The following is a 21,871-nucleotide window of genomic DNA, read 5'->3' as shown; positions in this document are numbered from 1 at the left end:
TTATGCAAGAATTTGAATTGAGTTGATTAGGAATTCGATGAACTGATTTCTAGAGATAACACTGACTCATGAGTTGTGTAAAATGTGTGTATTTTTATGCAAGAATTTGAATTGAGTTGATTAGGAATTCGATGAACTGATTTCTAGAGATAACACTGACTCATGAGTTGTGTAAAATGTGTGTATTTTTATGCAAGAATTTGAATTGAGTTGATTAGGAATTCGATGAACTGATTTCTAGAGATAACACTGACTCATGAGTTGTGTAAAATGTGTGTATTTTTATGCAAGAATTTGAATTGAGTTGATTAGGAATTCGATGAACTGATTTCTAGAGATAACACTGACTCATGAGTTGTGTAAAATGTGTGTACTTTTATGCAAGAATTTGAATTGAGTTGATTAGGAATTCGATGAACTGATTTCTAGAGTTAACACTGACACATAAGTTGTGTAAAATGTGTGTACTTTTATGCAAGAATTTGAATTGAGTTGATTAGGAATTCGATGAACTGATTTCTAGAGTTAACACTGACACATAAGTTGTGTAAAATGTGTGTACTTTTATGCATGAATTTGAATTGAGATAATTAGGAATTCTGACTATAAACTGCAGAGATGTGGTTTTCACCTTGTATCATCAATGAATTCATTTTGTACTCCTTATCGAGTGTCTCAAGAAACTTGAAATTTCATGTCCTTTCTCAGATTTTTTACAAATTCAGCCAAATCTAGCCATAGTACATGAAAGGCATTATCGTCTTTTTTAGTGGATAAAATTTCGAAGAGGATGAACCCTTTATTCAATATGATAAAGGTTATTTTCCATCTTTATTTCATGGATAATATACATGCTTTATGAAAATCATCAAAGTTTCCGAACTTTTACAGTCATTTTCCCGATTATGCAAGTGTATAGTGTATAGATGAATCATTCTCATTTGTTCAATACGAAATTGCACTAATTACTTCAAATTAATGTAGTCAGGTTTTAGAAAATTTTACCCTCATTAAATTCCAAGTAGAATTTTTAAATAAGATGCACTTTTTACAAAAAATCTAAGATTATTGAGCAAAACTAATCATTTTTTTTTACATTTTATACACAGTAACATGAAAGAAACCATCAGATTAGAGAATAACGATAACTAGAACATTATTTACAGCTCAAGTTAATATACAATCATGAAACATAGTTTTTTGTAGTATTTTAAGAAGCTATGCATGAAAGTAACGCAATTTAAGCGATTTCTTATAGTGGTTCACAAGATCTATTTTCCATAATCACACGAAAGCACAAAAGGATGATTGATTTAGATTCTTTCTTTTCGAACCCATTATTTTACATAAAAATATTCAAAAGTGAGGAAATAACTAATAGATATACCAAACTTTACCTGTTAATTTTTTAAAATTACGATATTTCATGAAAGGGAATTATATAATGCTATTCTCAAGGGCTATTTACAAAAACATGATTGGTACACAAAAATATACTATTTTACAATGAGTAGTAATATTTCCATCTAGATCGAACTTGGATTATTTTAATTTATTTCACAATTATTATTCTTCATCTATTTAGTATTTTATTCAATTGGACGACAATATATGGTTTTATTTATCGATAAAAATACAGTTTATAGGTTTTATTTACTATATGATAAACCGGCAAACGATTAAAATTGGGTGCATGCAATTTCACCATTATATAAACCGATTTAGTCAATTCCAGTAGTCTATACACAATGATTACAAACCAAGGTGCTTGCAAGTCAGACGTCTTATAAAATAATATTTCTGGGAACTGATTGAAAACTCAAAAAAGATTCAAATAAATTGTTTGCTAACGATAAATACCAAGGGGTGCAGCGATAGGTTCAAAACACACTTCCACAACTGACACAAGACGTGTGAAGTAAAATCGAATGAAATATGAGATAAAAAAGAATTGATGAATTATGATAGAATGAAGGAAATGAGATGCACTGAGGGAGAGGGAAAAGGTGGCAGAATTAGGCGAGTTTACAATTACCTCAAAGCTCATAATCCTTCATGTTCACTGAACAGAAAAAACAATGAATTCAGCGGTGCTTTAAAACAGTACAGAACTTATACAGTTCAAGAACATTATTATGAAAAAAATAAAATTGGATTAATGGTTGTTGTTACAAGGATTGAATGAAGAAAAATGAAACCAAAGCTAAATGGTAAAAGCACGACAGGCATTCAACTTAATGGAATGAAATTATAGATGAACGGGAGGAAAAGCAAAACAGAAAATTCTAAATGATTTTTCAGGAAATGTAATTTACAGATAGTTTTTAGACAACGCGATTTTCAAACAAGCCAGTTAATACCTTTATTTGTTCTGGATTCAACAATTATCTCCTTTAAAATCATTTCAGTTTTGATTTATATTCAAGCAAATCTTCAATAATAAAATATCATAATATTTATGTGTGGAAATGAAATATCGTGCAGAGTTCATAGAAAGTATAATCTATTGATGAAAGAAGCACATAATCAATTTAAAAATTGATTATGTGCTAAAACTACGTTATGACTTGGATACTATTATTGAAATATTCTTTTGTAAGATAATCAAAGAATGTATAATTTTTTCACATATTTTGAACAAAGCTTCATACGAAATTATTGATGGAAATGATTTGGATTAGAGAAATCTAAGAAAAAAAAAGGAATGATGTGATCCTCATAGCATAAATTAACAATTTCAAAAATCAGCTTAATTATATTATAAGAAAAAAATACAAATGATTCACATTTATAGGTATGTGGATAGGGAAAGAAATAATTTCATTATATCATAATATTATTATAAGCTAATATTATCATAAAGTAGGGCTATTATAATAGAAGAATCATAATGACATTTATGTTGGTTAAATGAGAAATTTATTCAATGTGGTGAAACATGCTTAAACAGAGAATTATAAACTTTTCTATAATGTTGTTTCAAAAGATGACTTTCAATAAACACTGTAAACCATTATTGGTTATGAGTAATAACCACTCAATTATTATTACTGGTTATAAATACTTGCATATCTGAGAAATGAGAATCTTAAAAACGGTACTTGTTACAATCTTCAGTACTTGCTTTCCTATCTTAGATTGCATTAATTCGAGTACTGTTATCAAAGTTATAAAGATGTCAAGCCCCCCCCATTATTTAATATGAAACCATGAATAAATTTAAAAAGCAAAAAGCAAAATGAAGCCGAAAATTGTTTGTATTATTGGATTAGACATGTTAATAGGCAGTTAGTAGGGAGCAAGAGAGAGAAAAGATTTTAGGAGAAGGCTCACCCTCAGACTGAGAACTCAACAGTACGTGTGCTTCTTGCTTAAAGTAATCTTGAACTAAAAACAGAGAAAAGAAAAACTCTACCTGAAATAAATATTGAAATGAAAATGTATAAAACTATAGTTGTATTCTAGAGAGTATTATGTTATATTTTGACTGGCTTCCTGAGAACACCCAAATTAAAAGGCTACTAAAATCATAATACAGACAGAGTTCACAATTAACTCATTAATTGTTCAATAATTAATTAATTATGTCGAAAACCTAATCAGAAGGCTACTAAAATCCCAGTTCACAATTCATTCCTTGATTAATTATTGTTAGTGTATCAATGGATTCCTCCTGTAGAGTACAGCTGAGCTACAACTCACAAAAACTGATAACACGTTACCAAGGAGCAACAATAATTTTATTCTCAAAGAAAAAGGACTAAGACGCAGCTTGAGAAGAAAAATGACAGATTTAAAGGTATGCCGTCCATTTTACTCTAAACATTATAGTAAGTCATAATTTTCAAATTTTTCTTTTTGATATCAATAAGATTATAAAGCATTCTTAAAAATTACGCGAATGGAATGATAATCGAAACATATCTTTCCGATTCCATATATTTCATCAATTGATTTCACATTATTATTATATCTTCCCGATTGTTTTCAAATTAGAGTAAAACCCTCATGTTAATAAGGATTCCTGAAGTAAAAGATGTTACTGTTAAGCATGTATTTGTTGAATTGGAGACTAACTTGACTTTTTTGAGAATCCCTTACGGAAAAACAGCTATATTCAAACCGCCAATGGGCCTCTCAACTGTTATAATATTGCAACAGTTATCGTGGTTGGAAGTTGGGAGGACATTGCTGTGAAAACTTCACCATGTCATCGAATAAAAAAGAAATTCTATTGTATTTAATTCTATATTAAAGCTTGTCCTGCCAGTATATTGTGTCCATCCGAAACCCAGATTAAATTCAGAATACTGTAACCTATTTTAATAGATAAAGAATACATTTAGAGCCGGTTTCCGAGCTCGGGATTCAGCTAAGTTCTAGACTTTAAACAGTTGGAGTCAGAAAATTGGCTTTTCGAAACGGGGTGTAGTCGCAGTTTTTATGATAATCTTATTTTTCTCATTTTTCTAATTGGAAACGGTTTTTCTTGACGAAATGAAACATTCCTAAATAATCCAAAATGGCTGAAACTTTACACTATTTTCTCTTTATTTTATTTTGTGTTCAATTTTCTAGTTTTCGAAATTTAATTAAAACTGTGGACTGCGACTGCGCCCCGTTTCGGAAAGCCAATTTTCTGACTCAATCTGTTTAAAGTCAAGAGCTTAGCTAAATCCCGAACTCGGAAACCGGCCCTTAGATATAAATTACCTACATATAAGACCGGGGGCTCAAATGAGAATAATTATAGAGAAATTATAGCATAAGAAGATATACCATAGTATAGGGCATCTATGTTCCAAATTTCACTATTAACTCAAGCCGATAGTCCTATTAGTTCTTTTTCGGGATTTTCGTGAAGCTATGTGACGCTGGTAATCTCTCATACTACTGTGCCGTTCTTACACTTTCACTCAACAGTAAAAATAGACAGTAGTTGACAGTAATCGACTTCAGTTAACAAAAACACGGCTTGCAATTTGAAATATATTTGACATATACAATGGGATATCTTCTTATGCTACCTTTTCTCTATAGCATCATCTCCAGAATCAATTGAAATTGAAGAGTTAATAAATTACCCACATACCAATCTGAGACTCAAATGGGCATTATCTACAAAAAACAACTTAAATAAAAGAGTTGATAAATTACCCACATAGTCCGATCAATGTAGACATAAAAAAGGGGGTGTGCTTGCAATTTATATTGTAGTTCTGATTTTTTAATATATTATTTGGATACATGAGAGAAGTCCAGAACCAATTTCTTCATGCAAAATTTGCTTGTTCTAGATACAAGGTGGCCCCAAAAACCTCGTATTTTTGGTTCATTTTTCAGCTATTTCTGTCAAATCCAGTAATCGGACAGAAGAATTTGCTATCGCCTTTTTTTATATTATAATATATTATAAGTTTTTTCTTTAAATTTCACTCATTTTTTGAAAAATCATAACTCAGTACTCATTAGAGATAGAGAGTTCCGAATGATCTCATTTTATCCAGAATTTTTTGATCTAAAAAAAGGCGAGAGCAAATATTTCTGCCAGATTACTGGTTTAAATTTCACTCATTTTTTGAAAAATCATAACTCAGTACTCATTAGAGATAGAGAGTTCCGAATGATCTCATTTTATCCAGAATTTTTTGATCTAAAAAAAGGCGAGAGCAAATATTTCTGCCAGATTACTGGATTTTGCAGAAATAGCTGAAAACTGGAAAATGAACCAAAAATACGAGGTTTTTGGGCAACCCTGTATCTAGCACAAGCAAATTTTGCATTAAGAAATTGGTTCTGGACTTCTCTCATGTATCCAAATAATATATTAAAAAATCAGAACTACAATATAAATTGCAAGCACACCCCCTCTTTATGTCTATATTGACTGGACTATGTGTGTAATTTATGAACTCGTCAATTTCAATTGTTTTCTGAAGATAATGTCCACTTGAGTCTCAGATTTGTAGGTGCGTAATTTATTAACTCTTTAATTTTAATTGATTCTGAAGATAATGCGCTATAGAGAAAAGATAGCATAAGAAGATATTCCATGGTATATGTCATATATGTTTCAAATTTCAAGACGTGTTTTTGTCAACTGAAGCCGATTACTGTCAACTACTGTCTATTTTTACTGTTTTGCTGGAGTGAAAGTGTAAGAACGGCACAGTATGAGAGACTACCAGCGTCACATAGCTTCACGAAAATCACGAAAAAGAACTACTAGGACTATCGGCTTGAGTTATCAGTAAAACTTGGAATATAGACCATAGAACATACCATGGGATATCTTCTTATGCTATATTTTCTCCAAAACACCAATGTATATAGTGATTGGACAAACATACAAATCTGAGACTTGAGTGGGCATTATATTCTGGAAGCAACAATAAATTGAAATAATTGAAGAGCTTAATTGATTACCTAGTGCGTTTGGGCGGCGCAGGCGCCGTTTTGCCTTTACGGTTGATCGGTCGCCGCATCTGCACGAGACTGCTCTTGGGAGGCGGCTGCATGGAGGCCCCTCCACCTCCACTGCCCCCACCCCCGCCCCCGCTGCTGAAAGTGCTCAGCTTGGTGACGGTTGCCGAAGAGCTAGTCGGAGTGCCACCCGCTTCTACACAAACAATCGTTTTCAAAATAAATTTTCGAATCCAAATTTACTCTCAATCATTTATTACTGAGAAAATACATTTTTGTCATAGTCATTCAATCTCAGCTGCTTTCCATGCATGAAATCAAGCCGGTAAACAGCTGATTGTATAACAAATAAACATATGATTCTCATTACAGCATACTGTACTGTAATAAGATCATATGTTTTCTTTACAGTCGAGTATGTTTCCTAGTTCCGAAATAGGAATAGCAAAACTGGGTCAAAACACAACCTTTTAGCGCTCCACGTGGAAGTTTTGTCAACTACAATCAATAAATTCCTGATTCAGAATTTGTAAACTAGGTTATGTTTATAGAATGCATGTAGTAACTTCAGCACAAGCAGTTGTTAATGTTTTCTTTTTCTCAATTATTCTTCCTCAGATTATTATGACAAAAATAGTGTACGTTACTTGGACGTGAATATCTTTTGCAGTGCTCGAATGAAATTCTAGTCTCGGCTAACGCCTCGACTAGAAACATCATTCTTGCCTGCAAAAGACCCCTTCCCATCCTTGTTTTGTAAGATACTATTACTATTATTACACCAAATCTATTTTCTCAATTTATTTTCAAATCAAAATTTACTCTCAATCCATTCATTACTACGTGGTTGAGTGGTAGAGTGGACATTAATTTATTTTATACATTGATAGATACAATATGATTCTCAACTATGAATTATTATTGGGAAAGGAACAACAGGCTTGAAGCCCAAAACTGTTCCTTTCCCAAATTCAGATAGAAATTGTCCAAAAATAGGTTAAGTTAACACTTCATGTTTTTTGTACATGTTGTTTGAGTCCAAAATATATGTAAACTAGTAATTTAGAATTCAGAAAAGTTGAAAATCAAATTAGATAAGAATAGCCTTCTTCACTAAATCATCACTCATAACTGAAAAATACTGTATTAATTATTGAAAATTTTGAAACTTGAAAAGAAACGCAAACTTACTCCTAAAACATTACTGTCAAAAGTTCTACTTATCAAATATAAAAGGTCATTCATTCTATTCTATTAATCATTTGAATTCAAAATTTCATGTTTGTGAGTGTTTTCACTTAAAATTAAACAAGGCTAACCTACTTTTTGAACGGTGTCATCACCTAAATTTGAAAGAAAATATAACACGAGAATTGCCTTAGTATTTTATCTACCTCTCTCTTAATAACTTAGTAGCCTCTTAAGCCGTGTCCACACTGAACAAATGTTCGACAAACATGCTTGTTGAAACAGTTTGGGCAAATTTTAATATGTTTGACATACAATGTTTGCCCGTGGCCAGTGTGGACGCGTCACCAAACAAAATATTTTCAAGTGGAGAGAACAGGTTTATGTTTTACAGCTGTCAGCCCTGAAAATGTTTGGAAGAACAGTCATTTTTGTTTGACAAACAATGATTGTCCAAACCTTTTAAAATGTTTTTTCCTGAGCTCCTCAACAAACATGTTTGCCGATCATGTCGAGCATTTGTTCAGTGCGGACATGGCTTTAGGGCCGGTTTCCGAGCTCGGGATTTTGTTAAGTTCTATACTTAAAACAGCTGAAGTCAGAAAATTGACTTTCCGAAACAGGGCGTCTTCGCAGTTTTTATGATAATCTTTATTTTCTTATTTCTATAATTGGAAACGTTTTTCCTTGACGAAATGGAACATTCCTGAATAATTCAAAATAGCTGAAACTTTACACTATTCTATTTTGTGTTCAATTTTCTAGTTTTCTGAAAATTTAATTTAAAAATCGATAGTCGTTTTACTGCGACTCCGCCCCGTTTTGGAAAGCCAATTTTCTGACTCCAGCTGTTTAAAGTCTAGAACTTAGCTAAATCCCGAGCTCGGAATCCGGCCATTGGTATTCTAGTATCTATTATATTACATCAGAGTCATTTGTAACATAAATTAATATAATGGAATATGGAAATATGTTGAATCTTCATAGACACTTATGTGTCTGTGCATTCAAGGGATACTAGGGATAATATCCCTATTGAAAAAGTATTTACTATAGAAAGATTGACAAATGAAAGAGTGTGAGAACATCATACCTGCATCAGCCAATAGGACTAGGTTATGTATGTTGCCCGTCGACCCGGCGTGTGGCTTCTTGTAGGGCAACTGTGGTGTCAGACTGCCTTGCAGCTGTTTTTCCACTTCTGCAAAAAAATATTACAAAATTAACACAAATAAACATGAATATCAATACGACATGGAAATCAAAAATTACATAATAATAATCTGTTTCAGCCATAGAAGAGTTGACTAAGCCGTTGCACCCTTCAGTGTGCTAGTGCTACCTGGTCGTGGGTTCGAATCCCGCCGAATAGGCATGGACGTTTGAACATCTCATAATTCACCCTCGCACTTCCCATTACCCACGCACAAGCAAAAAGCTCATGTGGGCATCATCCGTAATAAAAAAAAGAGAGAATTAGTGGAAGAGACCCAGCAGCCTTTAGACATTTTACCCCCAGTTGCAAAAAACCTGCAGTTCATAATAGCGACTTATAACTTTAAGCTCTTTACAAAACAGTTTTGTTCTTCCAAATTGGATTAAAAATAAGTAAGTAATCACAATTTGTAACTTGACCCCGTCATTGCTGCTATCTAGGGCTGAAATCACAACTTTCTCCTTGCTGATTCGCTTAAATTTTAATCGTGATTAGCCACGAGAACCAATCAGAAAAGACTTCTTCACGGATTCATGGAAAAGCCTTCTCTGATTGGTTCTCTTGGCATTTGATCATGATGAAAGTTTAACATGCTTCTGTGCAACAGGGTCTTAGACAAGTGTGTCAAAAAGTAATACGTGATAGGCTATGGCCAAGATTCCAGAATAGACAAGAGATTTCCATGGATACCAGACAACCAGTTCCCAATAAACACAATTTTCACTAATCAAATTGTAGCAAGGAAGGACGAAGTATAGAATATTATTACAATAATACCAGCCGGCAATATTAACAAGACATTTTGTGGATAGACGCAATTATCACAAGTGCTTACAATGTTACACGATACATTGTAATCACAAGTTTTCACTCTTGTTACAATTTGTTACTGTGATTACAATACCAAGACATTTTGTGAACAGACGTTAATAGGAATATTTTGATTATTATTATATTTTTGTTGTGTGGAGCCACAAATTCTGAGCAGTGCTCATGTGGCATACATGTCATTTTTAGAATGGTCGAGTCACATGAATGCTCTAAAACACTCCTCAATGGTATAAGGACAAGCCTCTACCAGTGTCCTAATTATCTTTGATACGAATAACTTATAGCTGCTAAATAGCCTTATATCCTCTGGAATGCAATTAAAACACTTGAGTCCTGAATAATACGGTCCCTTTTCGAGAAGAGTCAGTCTAAATTACGTATTTTGTATAATTATATCACAAGGTACAAGGTAAAATCAAGTGGAAAATGTTACCTTCGATAATATTGGACTCTTGGAACATATTCTCCAGAGAATGGTGTATTTCTTGGAAGGTGGGTCTCTCGCCAGGCACCCACTGCCAGCACTTTCGCATCAGTTCGTAAATCTTTGGTGGGCAACCAGGTGGACAGTCCATTCTGCAAATAAATATTCACAAATGTTTGAATATTACAGAAATATTGGAAATATTTATTATTTTAATAAATATAAAAATCATACATTTTTTCGAGAAGTTGGAATTTAATTTGTCACAAGTAAGCTAACAACTTGAATATCTTCTGCATGAATGATAATCTAAATACAAAAATGATTTTATGAGATTCGTTTCTTTCACGTTATCATCACAACTAATTCATCTTGAACTACGTTTACACTACGTAGCTGGAGAGCTATATAAAATTTGAGCTACATATAGCTCTGTCAGCTACATACAGCTCTGCTAGATATATAGCTCCGCTAGATATATAGCTCTGCTACATGCATACATGTAGCTCTGCTACATAGTGTAAACCTAGCTTTATATCTGTATTTTAATATAAATCTATCTTTCGACCTCTTGGTTTTTCCAACAGTCTAAATTATGGGCACTATTGTCATAGAGAAAAGATATCATGAGGATATATCCCATAGTATAGAGGTCGTTTATGTTCCAAATTTCAAGCAGATTTATTGTTAAATCGAACCGATTATTTTTTACTACTGTTTATTATCAACGTTTTCGCCGGGTGACAGTGTGAGGCTGGCCACTAACGGTGTATCATGCATAATAGATATGCATGTTACACAGTCGACATAAATTGTTGTTTCATCACAGCTGTGATCACAGCGAAAGGCTTCGTTCAAATTTTTTTGAGGTGAGGTTTTTGAATCTCCGATTTTTGTTGTTTATTTTTCTTCGCTACTCTATTTGAGTTTGAATTAATCCTATTTCATTATAATTGCATCATTATAATTTGTAATTTTGAAGTGGTTTATTTATTGTTATTGATTGCTTATTTTATGTTAGAAGCATCTCGCTGATAACAAAAACATGCATGATGAACATGTGTGTATGCATGATAAACATGCATGTCATGCATGTCCTACCGTTAGAGACCAGCCTAAAGCCGTGGCCACAATGAGCAAATGTTCGACAAACATGTTTGTTGAAACAGTCTGGGTAAATTTTATTATATTTGACAAACAATGTTTGCCCGTGGCCAGTGTGGACGCGTCACCAAACAAAATATTTGTGAGAACAGGTTTTATGTTTTACAGCTGTCATCACTGAAAATGTTTGGGAAAACAGTAATTTTTTGTTTGACAAACAATGATTGTTCAAACTTTTCAAAATGTTTGTATCTGAGCTCCTCAACAAACATGTTTGCCGAACATGTATGTAGAACATTTGTTCAGTGTGGACACGGCTTAAGAACGGCACAGTACAACCACTATAAAAACGTCACATAGCTTCACAAAAAATAACTTCTAGGACTATCGGCTTGAGTTAACAGTGAAATTTGGAACAGAAACGCCCTATATTATGAGATATCTTTCTATGCTATCTTTTCTCTATTACATTATTTTATGTTTATAATACAGGGTGACACAGAATAACGGGAACTTTTAAAAACGCCATAAACATTAGTGGTAAGGGCAAAAATGATTTTATTCAAACTAATGTAAAGTTCAAGACTTGCCATTTGAGAATTATTAATAACATCTATCACTTTTTGACAACTACTTCTTTGAGATGGCTTCCTCCTGCACGAATACACTCTTGAAATCTGTGTTGAGATTCCTGAACGATTGCTGCAACATTTCAGCTGGGATATGTTTAATTTCATTTTGAATAGTCTGTTATGATTCAACTACAGTTATTGGTCAAGTTGTGAAAACGTTTGATTTGAGATAGCTCCACGAACAGAAAATCGCAGGTGGACAGATCATGGGACCAAGAAACGCAACCTATTCATGAGATTACACGGTTACTAAAGAATACTCACTCGCACAGTTGTCATTGAATGCCGTGCGGAGTGGATTTCACTCACAATTTCATCAATAATTTTGAATTAATTAAAAATTAAAACAGAATTCAAAATAAAATCCGCAATATCCCAGATGATATGTTGCAGCGATCAATGAGGAATCGTCAACACAGATTTCAAGAGTGTATTCGTTCAGGAGGAAGCCATCTTAAAGAAGTAATTGTCAAAAAGTGATAGATCTTATTATTAATTCTCAAATGGCAAGTCTTGAACTTTAGATTAGTTTGAATAAAATCATTTTTGCCCTTCTCACTAATGTTTTATGGCGTTTTTAAAAGTTCCCGTTATTCTGTGTCACCCTGTATTTCATATAGCAGACCTATCGAATTTCCATTGAAGCTAGAAGTTTGATTATTTAAGGAAGCAATAATACCAACCTGTATCCCTGTTCTAGCATACGATAGACGTCGGTGAGGTCGACCCCTGGGTAGGGAGACATTCCGTAGGTGGCTATCTCCCACAACAGGATACCGAACGCCCACACGTCAGACTGAAACAGAAAACACCAAACATCAAACACATGTATGTATCATCAGAATGGGACAATCAACACAAAACATCAAACAACTACATCACAGAATGAAAACTTGACCAGAATCGTCTCCCCAAGATCCATCATCTTGAAGGGGAATTAGATTTCTTTCATTAGCCAATGCCAGAGTCGCATTCGGTCTATCAGCTGTTAGCATTGTTAGCAAGTTATCAGCTGTTCAGCTCTGTCACCTTATCACAGGGTATCAGAATTGATAAAAGTTTAACAATATCTAAATACAGAATTGTAGACCTAATCATGAATATAACATTAAAATATCACGAATAGTAGTTGATTCTATTCAATATCAATACATTTTTTTGAATATGTTCATTTATGAAATAAAAACACACATTTATCATCAAATTCTAAAGTTTTATTATTTTGTACAGAACCAAATAAACCGTTTCATTATGGAACGGTTCTACAACATAGACAATGACTCAGTTAAGTTCATTTAAATAAACTAGGGTTCATAATATGCACCATCTCCGTTCAACGCTAAACTACGATTATAAAAGTAGCTATGTTAACATATGTTATATTCTGGGTTTAAACTCTGAACAACAGATTTAACTCTGTTTAAACGTAGCTGGTGCAAATGGACCTTTGAAAGTTGTACAATTGTGAATGTAAATGATTCAAATCAAATAATTTATTTGCCATACAATAAATACATATTCAAAACAAATAAATGGAAATGCACAATTTTATAATCAAAAGTATAGGCTAAAATAATAAAATAAAAAGTAAGCATAAATAATACCAAAATCATAATTAGATACTTTTCATGTGTAATTTGGCATCACCAGCAAAAGGAATTAAGCCTTGCCCGCTGGTGAGAGTTGCAATCAGTTAGTTATGCTTGAATAAAATTGTTACATTGGTTGTTTCCTAGTTTTATACAATAATAGAGAAAAAAAATCCACGCTTTAAAATATGTTTTAAAAAATTACATAATGCTTTCAATTGAAAAGGAATAGATTTCTATTATCCAATTTTTTAGTATTTTGTAATTAATTCTTGCTTCCAGATCAAAAGGCAATTCATTTATGAATGAATCTTGTACATATATAAATGAGCTGTCTTCTAACTACTGTTAGTTTTGTTTTATAAATTTTGTATTTATAGGTTGTATTTGTTTTAAAATCATATTGAACTATATCATTTGTTTTTATACTTAATAATATATTTTGCTAAATTTTTCAAGTACAATTGCCTTACAGTCATCACATTAAATTCTCCAAACAGCAGATTAGTTGGATGCAATCGAATATATTATTGTAGATGATTCCATTCAACATCAATACTGTTCTTGAATAAGACTATTTAATAATGAATAGCGTTGAAAAAGTCAACATTTCAATAAATTATAAAAATATTGACTTTTCTGAATGGGAAACGATATCTACCTTGGTAGAGAACTTGTTGTACGCAAGTCCCTCGGGCGCCGTCCACTTGATGGGGAACTTTGCGCCCGCATGCGCCGTGTAGGTGTCATCGCGCATCAGCCGCGCCAGACCAAAGTCGGCCACTTTCACCAGGTGGTTCTCACCCACCAGGCAGTTACGCGCTGCCAGGTCCCTTAAAAAACCACACAATCATTGATTACAATACAATAATCTATTGATTCAATAATACACAATTCATTAGGCTGCCCACTACAGGACATGCAAGTTAATAATATTTTATTGTCATTAAACTTTGAAAAAAGCAATAGACAACGTCACAATCATTATTTGCATTTCACATACAACATAAATACATATAATGTAAACAATACATAACAGGACTTCACCTTTACATCATTGCATGATGAACATGAAAACCTAACCTCGAAAAACTTTGTTCGAAGCAAATAAAACTGTAGAATTTGACAATAGCCTATATGTGCGTTTTCATTTTATTTTGTTCGAAGCCTTTCGCTGTGATGACACATCAATGTATGCCGACATGTGTGTACACACATGTTCATCATGCATGACCAGTCGTTAGTGGCCCACCTAAGTATGGCCAACAGCGAGAGGACCAACAGGCAAAACTATTCCTCCCTTGATTTCAAATATCAACAACTCAACAATTAATAACTTGTTGTCAAACCAATATTACAATAAGTTTTGTTCACAATACAAAAATATCATTTACATTATAGTTTTACAATCGATGACTATATGGCAGTATAACAATAATTAATAACTTGTTGTCAAATCAATATCACAATAAGTTTTGTTTACAATACAAAAATGTCACAAACATCACAATCGATGACAATATGGCAGTATTTTGGTACACTTAGTGCCGGTTGAACAAAAACCGGTTAAATTTTAATCGTAATTAATTCCACGAGAACCAATCAGAGAAGCCGTCTTATAATAAGGCCTTTTCTGATTGGTTCTCGTGAAATTAATCACGGTTAAAATTTAACCGGTTTTTGTGCTACCGGACTTAGTTTTAGTTAGTTACCACGCCTTTATTTAACTTATGCCACGTCCCTGTCAAGCCAATAATACATGTTTGTCTACAACCATGTCACAAACATAAACACTACAGTTTAAGAATCAATGTAAAACGGTCTAGTGAAGTCATTTATACAATCCAACAAGAATCAACGAGCGAAATGGAAGACAATGGCGTTATTAATCAGCGTTTAATGGAACTAAGAATTCACTACAAAAAAGTGCAGTTCACAACACAAACTAAATATGGAACTGACAATCTTCAATAGATTTTGCAAGGATTTCTATTATTTTGTTTGTATCTTGTTTTCAGTTTTTTCCTGAAACTCAATAGTATTTGTTATTTTATTTTCCTTTCCACGTATCGTTTTTCAAATTGAAATTGAAATTATCTTTATTCTTCCTTTTAGAAAGTACAAACAATATACAATATACATAATATTAGACTCATTGACCCACAAACAGACTTTTTTAGTCTATGTGGGCAATTACTATTTCATTATCAGGGTATTGGTATGCTGCACATTCACCGTAATAATACATTTCCGTATAATATTAATAGATCTATAATTTATAATAATAATAGAATTCAGTAATAGTAACAATGGTTTTATCAAAGTAATGGGGTTGATTCCCACTATTATGTATTGCTTTATTTAATTAATTTGAATTTTTTGTAGTTGCTATACCCTGTGTATGTATTATATCCTATAATATGTTGTATTATTTTATGGAAATAAATAAATAATAATACAAAACTTGGAGAAGGTTCCTCACATGCGAAAAGCCTGTGCATGCCTGTGCGTTATGAGGGCAATAATGGGATTTAGTTCCTGGTGCCCTCAAATATGTATATTTTCAAATAAATAAACAGTGTTTCTTTCATTATAGAGTTCCCCAATAGCAACATTGATTTTACAAATTCTATTGATAGAATAATGATAATAGTTTTGACTTACCTATGAATAAAACATCTACTTTCTAGGTAACTCATTCCGGATGCAATCTGCGTGGCCATGTACATTAGTACGACAGCATTTATCAGTTCTTTGTTACCATGTCTAAGATAATCTAATAGGTTGCCTTTCGACATAAATTCTGTTATAATATAAAATGGAGGTTCTCGCGTGCATACACCTGCAACACAATAAAGGCAACATTAGAAAAAAGGCATAATACCTATTCCAGTTTCATGTTTGAAATACAGTAGCCTACATAGAAGTGGTTTGCATGTTATGCGTGGTATTCAATGTATTGATAGTATTCATGGCACTATACTACTAGTTTGTACCTGGAAATTAACTTAAAATCTACGATTATTTGAGAAATTTATTGAAAATATATAGGAAAAAATCCTTAAGTATATCAAAATAGTATAGAGATTGAAAAAACCAATGCCAGGATCGCAAAACCGAACCCTGAATCTCCCATTTCGGAGTCAAGCGCTAAGTCCACTAGGACTAGACTATGCCAGTCTTTGGAAGATGCCTTGACAGTATTTTCATCATAGTGTAGAGCTGTGACCAGATTTAGGCATGACGAAAACATGTCGTATGCTTCTCATCAGCTAATGATATGCTCATAATATGTAAATATAGCATTAGCTTATTTTGACTTTTGACTTTGATGTTATGTATTCATTTGCATAAATACATACATGGAGACAACAGGTTAAACCCTTATATGTCTCCTTGAAATATTACAACATTCTTCATTCAAAAAATAGATTTAAAATAAATAACAAGCTAAAAATAAAACAAGAGTAAAACAAAATAAGAACAAAATGAATTAATTAACAAAAAAGCGTCTTAACAATAGAAACATGGGGTATTTTGTAAAAATAATCTTATATTTATTGGTGGAACTATCTTCCAAGAGAAAAGATGAGAGGAGGGAAAATATGCACTTAAAATATTTTACATGGGCACAAACCATGTAATACAGAACAAAGAATCATGTGGGCACTGAGAAGAAAAAATGTTATAAAAAAGAAAAATGTCATACAGAAACCTGGCCACAAATATCTATCCTAAATGAAGCCCTTCAGAGTGTTGCGGAATCTGCCACGAGAGCACCCAAAGACGTCTCGGCGCCCAGAAAAGAGATTGAAAAGCCTCTGGATTCTATTAATTGGAGAGTTATAATGACTTTCTGTTCTGAAGCGAGTTACAAGAAAAGAAAATGAAGAAAGACGAGCTATGGATGGAATGTAGATATTAAGTTTAGAAAGTAAATAAGCAGAATCTATTTCATTGTTTAGTAAATTGTAAAGGAAAATAAGGGATCTGACATCTCTCCTTGATTTTAATGTTTCAATTCCAAATATACACCTCAGCGTATCAGTTGGGAAATCAAATGGACAGTAGACAGTAAACTTCTTGTAATACATATATCACAGAAATTTGTTTTGTAAACGCTCCAGAATGAGAATTTGGTCATTGCAATATGGACTCTAGATCTTAGAGGCATATTCTAGGAGATTTCTAACTAGTGACTTGTATAAGAATAAGAGAAAAACGTACGGCCTGTATTCGTGGCGCGTAAGTCTGTACACAGCATCTAGCGCACAACGAGACTGGCGCTTCTTGCACCAGTTCAAAACATGAAAACGCTAGGATTCATCTCATTATGTGCAACCTAAGTGTGGCTACTAACTACAGGACAGATATGTGTGTACACACATGCTCGTCATACATGTTGTATCTTCAGCGAGAGGCTTCGAACAACATTCGCTGTTCGACAGCAGCTTCCAACATAAAATGATCAATTAATAACAATAAATAAACCACTGGACATTTACAAATTTCAATCATGAAAAAATAATAATAAAACCTCAAATAGAGTAGCGAAGAAAAAATAAACAACAATAAATCGAAGATACAAACTTCAAAAAATTTTGTTCGAAGCCTTTCGGTGTGATGATAAGGAAATGTGTTTGTAAACACATGTTCAATACACTTGTCCTGTCGTTAGTGGCTACCCCGTAACATCATAATATGATATGAAGTATATTAATTACAAATGCACTTGTAAAAGCGTGTCCCTATACTACGGAGGAATGTTGCAGTGCATTTACACTTTGAATTAATACAAATAATGCAATACACTTTGCATAGAAAAATGTTCATGACATATGTTCATGACAATGTTCATTTTTTTATGACACGTTATATGCCACTCGAGCTCTGCTCAGATTTGTGGCTTTACGTAACAAATAACAATAATAATAATAATTATATTAACTTATAATACAGGGTCTTTCAAAATGATGGACCCATTTTCAAAAATTGGTACCTATTTATTAAAAAAAATGCAAAATTAACAACCTTTATACCAATGGAAAGAGAAAGTTTCAAAGTTTTTTTTTAATATCTTACAAGTTTTGAATGTGGCTCCGGCTGCTGCACAGCAAACATCTACACGGTAGCCAAAATCGTCCCACTCACGAGAAAGGGTATCTGGTGTTATTGAGTGCACGGCAGCAGTGATACGGTTCCGCAGATCGTGCAGCAGCTGGAGACCACATTCAACACTTGTAAGGTATTAAAAAAAACTTTGAAACTTTCTCTTTCCATTGGTATAAAGGTTGTTAATTTTGCATTTTTTTTTAATAAATAGGTACCAATTTTTGAAAATGGGTCCATCATTTTGAAAGACCCTGTATTATAAGTATCAATATGATTATTATATTCGAGTATAATATGAAGGTAGTATTAGAGAAAAATAATCTAGGTATCTATACTTGAACGGTATCTTTACTCTATGGTAGTCTTCAACAATTATTCACGTATTCAAGTCTAGTGAGGGGTGGATAACTGACCTAATAGTTGCACTAGATTGGGATGCTTCATCTCCTTCATGATGGCGGCCTCCTCGAGGAAGTCCTTGAGCGCCATGGTGTCCTCCTTGAGCGTCTTGACGGCGACGGTCATGTTGTAGCGCTTCCACACCGCCTCGTACACGTCGCCATATTGGCCGCCGCCCAGTTTGTGGCGCATCACGATGTCCGTGCGGTTGATCTCCCACTCGTCCGGTTCTACGACAACAAAACAAAAGATGCATTAATAATGTTATCTCGAAATGTGGAGAGATGTTAGGTAAGATTAGGTTAGGTTATAATGAAACGGTTCAATGATAATGAGGATTATGTAAATGAATGAATAAATAGATTATGAAAGTGATTTTCACAAAATAACAAAATCGATTTTAGTGTTCTATCAAGATGTGGAAGGAACATCATGAAGATGATAACAGATGAAGATCAACGGATAAAGTTGACTAACAAAGTACACGAAATTTACAAATTTACATAATAAATTCAATATCATTGAAATTATAAAGCTTTCAGGTGATTTTCAGCTTTCTAACAATATTACTTAATCCAAGATTGTTATCACTTGCCAATTATTGCCAAGGAGTATTCTTGGGCTAGCGATTTTAATGCTGTGTAAAGGCTAAAAATAAACTTTCTACTCGTGATATTTTTCCAAGTTTTTCTATTTGTATATCATCAAGCTATCAAAATGAAAATGTTTTCTCAGGTAAACATTTTTTTCCGATCATTACTTTTTGAGATATGAGCGCCTGAAGTTTGCCTTTTTGGGACAGAACATTTCAAATTCGGTAAGATATAAATCCATGAGATTTAGAGGATGGATTCTTCATGGTATTGTTTTGTTGATCTAGTAAAACAAGAATTTTCTGAAAATATCAATTTTTGAATAAGTTATTCAATTTACCAAAAATAACTCAATTAAAAGTTATTTTGGTTATTTTAGTAAATTTAACAAGTATCTTAAACATTGATATTATCAGAATTTTTTTGTTTTACTAGATCAACAATACCATGAATTTATCTCTCACCGAATTTGAAATGTTCTGTCCCAAAAATTTAAACTTTAGGCGCTCATATCTCAAAAAGTAATGATCAGAAAAAAAATGTTTTCCTAAGAAAACTTTTTCATTTTGATAGCTTGATGATATACAAATCGAAAAACTTGGAAAAATATCACGAGTAGAAAGTTTATTATTAGCCTTAGCACAGCCTTGAGTGCCTGGCACTAATTTTTTGGACTTCATTACAGTACCATTTAAATTTGATATGGGAATAGTACAAGCTGAACTTAGTTTTCCTCTTTTATATTATGATATCTATGATTATAGATCATTTTAATCATTGTATTGATAAATAAATGATTGATTAATTGACAAATTGCAATGTTTTCTCAAAACTTTCTTTTATTGATACAAAATTATTATTTGAAATATTATGTAAGAATTATGAAGAGGTAGTGTCTGGTTCTGTATTTTACAAATATGCTGAGAGATTGATTACGAAAGATGAAATTATAATAGTATGCATAGTTCATACAGAAATGTTCTATCTAATCACAATGAATTGAGATTAATTCCCAGAGGAATGAAAAAATTTCCTTCACAAAGGCCTGGTTGCACAAAAACCGGTTAAAATTTAATCCTGAATAATTTCACGTGAACCAAATCAGAAAAGACAATTACAAAAAGATGGTTCTACTGGAATCAATCAGGATTTTTTAACCCGGCTTTTTTGCAACCGACATGAAATAAGTAAACTCTTTATTTGTAGAGCTTTAATCAAATAAAATTAAACATGACTTTCTACTAGTAACGGATCAACAACATTTGATTTTTATGAATGAATCAATGACAACGAAAACATATGGTTTATCATATCATTCTACCCGGCTAGATTTTCGTGTTATCTTAGGGGCAAGATGACGGAGCGACACAGTGGACTCTTGTCCATCAGGGCGACGAATGTGAGCATACTCTGGGTTTGCCTCAATCAATTCAACTTCTTCTACTGATGAATCTTGCTTTGAATTTCGGTTCATTTTCTTCAGCCAAACTGGTCCTGGGCTCATTAGCCAAGATGGTAGTGACTGTCCATTTGTTGAGGATCTCATGTGTAGGAACATTCGTTCATGAGGGGTGCAATTTGTTGTAGTACACAAAAGAGATCGAATAGAGTGAAGTGCATCAGGCAACACTTCCTCCCATCGATTTGAATCAAGTCCTCGTGATCTTAGAGCTAGTGTTATTGCTTTCCATATAATTCCATTATATCTACTAGTTGCTATCCCTTTTGAGCCAAGAAAGCTCTTCAACTCAGTTGACATGAAGGATGTTCCTCTGTCTGTGTGAATATAGCTTGGAAGGCCAAACATTGATATTAATGAGACCAGGCTGTTCTCGCAGTCATGTCTGGACAAGGAAATACAAAAGGGAATCTTGAGTACTCATCAACCATCACCAGTAGGTATTTATTTCTTGTTTTTGATTGTACGGGTCCTTTGAAGTCCATATTAATTCGTTCAAAAGGTTTTGTTGCCTTTATGAGATTTCCTTTTGTCTTCATATACTGTGGTTTTATTTCAGAGCAAATTGCACAATTGGAGCAAATTTTCCTTACATCATCTACAGTATAGGGGAGATTTTTCATTCTGAGCCAGTGGTAGAAACGAGTTACACCAGGGTGACAAAGTTCATCATGGTATTTTGCCAAAGCTGAGTTCAATGTTGAACAACCAGCTGTAATACATATACGAGAGAGTGCATCAGCTGGTGCATTTTCTTTCCAGGTCTGTAGACTATGTTGAATTTGTATTCAGATAATTCTAGGCGCCACCTTTGTATCTTTTCATTTTTTATTTTTCTATTGTGTTGAGTGCCAAACATGAATGTGACTGATTTTTGGTCAGTGATCAAAGTGAATTGTTT

At 33.1% G+C, this 21,871-nt stretch overlaps 1 protein-coding gene across 6 annotated transcripts in view; it reads right to left on the bottom strand.

The window, feature by feature from the left end:
- LOC111062204 (tyrosine-protein kinase Abl) overlaps positions 1-21,871 on the bottom strand; it is a 227,440-nt gene that overhangs the window by 12,495 nt on the left and 193,074 nt on the right. For all 6 annotated transcript variants that reach the window (XM_039431667.1, XM_039431669.1, XM_039431668.1 and 3 more), the window contains 7 exons: positions 18,933-19,148; positions 16,072-16,249; positions 14,069-14,240; positions 12,502-12,614; positions 10,092-10,234; positions 8,705-8,812; positions 6,427-6,619 (listed from right to left, as the gene is read on the bottom strand). In XM_039431667.1, coding sequence (XP_039287601.1) covers positions 6,427-6,619; positions 8,705-8,812; positions 10,092-10,234; positions 12,502-12,614; positions 14,069-14,240; positions 16,072-16,249; positions 18,933-19,148 — 1,123 coding nt within the window. The remainder of the gene's footprint in view (positions 1-6,426; positions 6,620-8,704; positions 8,813-10,091; positions 10,235-12,501; positions 12,615-14,068; positions 14,241-16,071; positions 16,250-18,932; positions 19,149-21,871) is intronic.

The sequence above is a fragment of the Nilaparvata lugens genome, chromosome 6 (genome assembly GCF_014356525.2).
Source record: "Nilaparvata lugens isolate BPH chromosome 6, ASM1435652v1, whole genome shotgun sequence".
NCBI classification, from domain to species: domain Eukaryota; kingdom Metazoa; phylum Arthropoda; class Insecta; order Hemiptera; family Delphacidae; genus Nilaparvata; species Nilaparvata lugens.
This window is presented reverse-complemented; position numbering and strand designations above follow the sequence as displayed.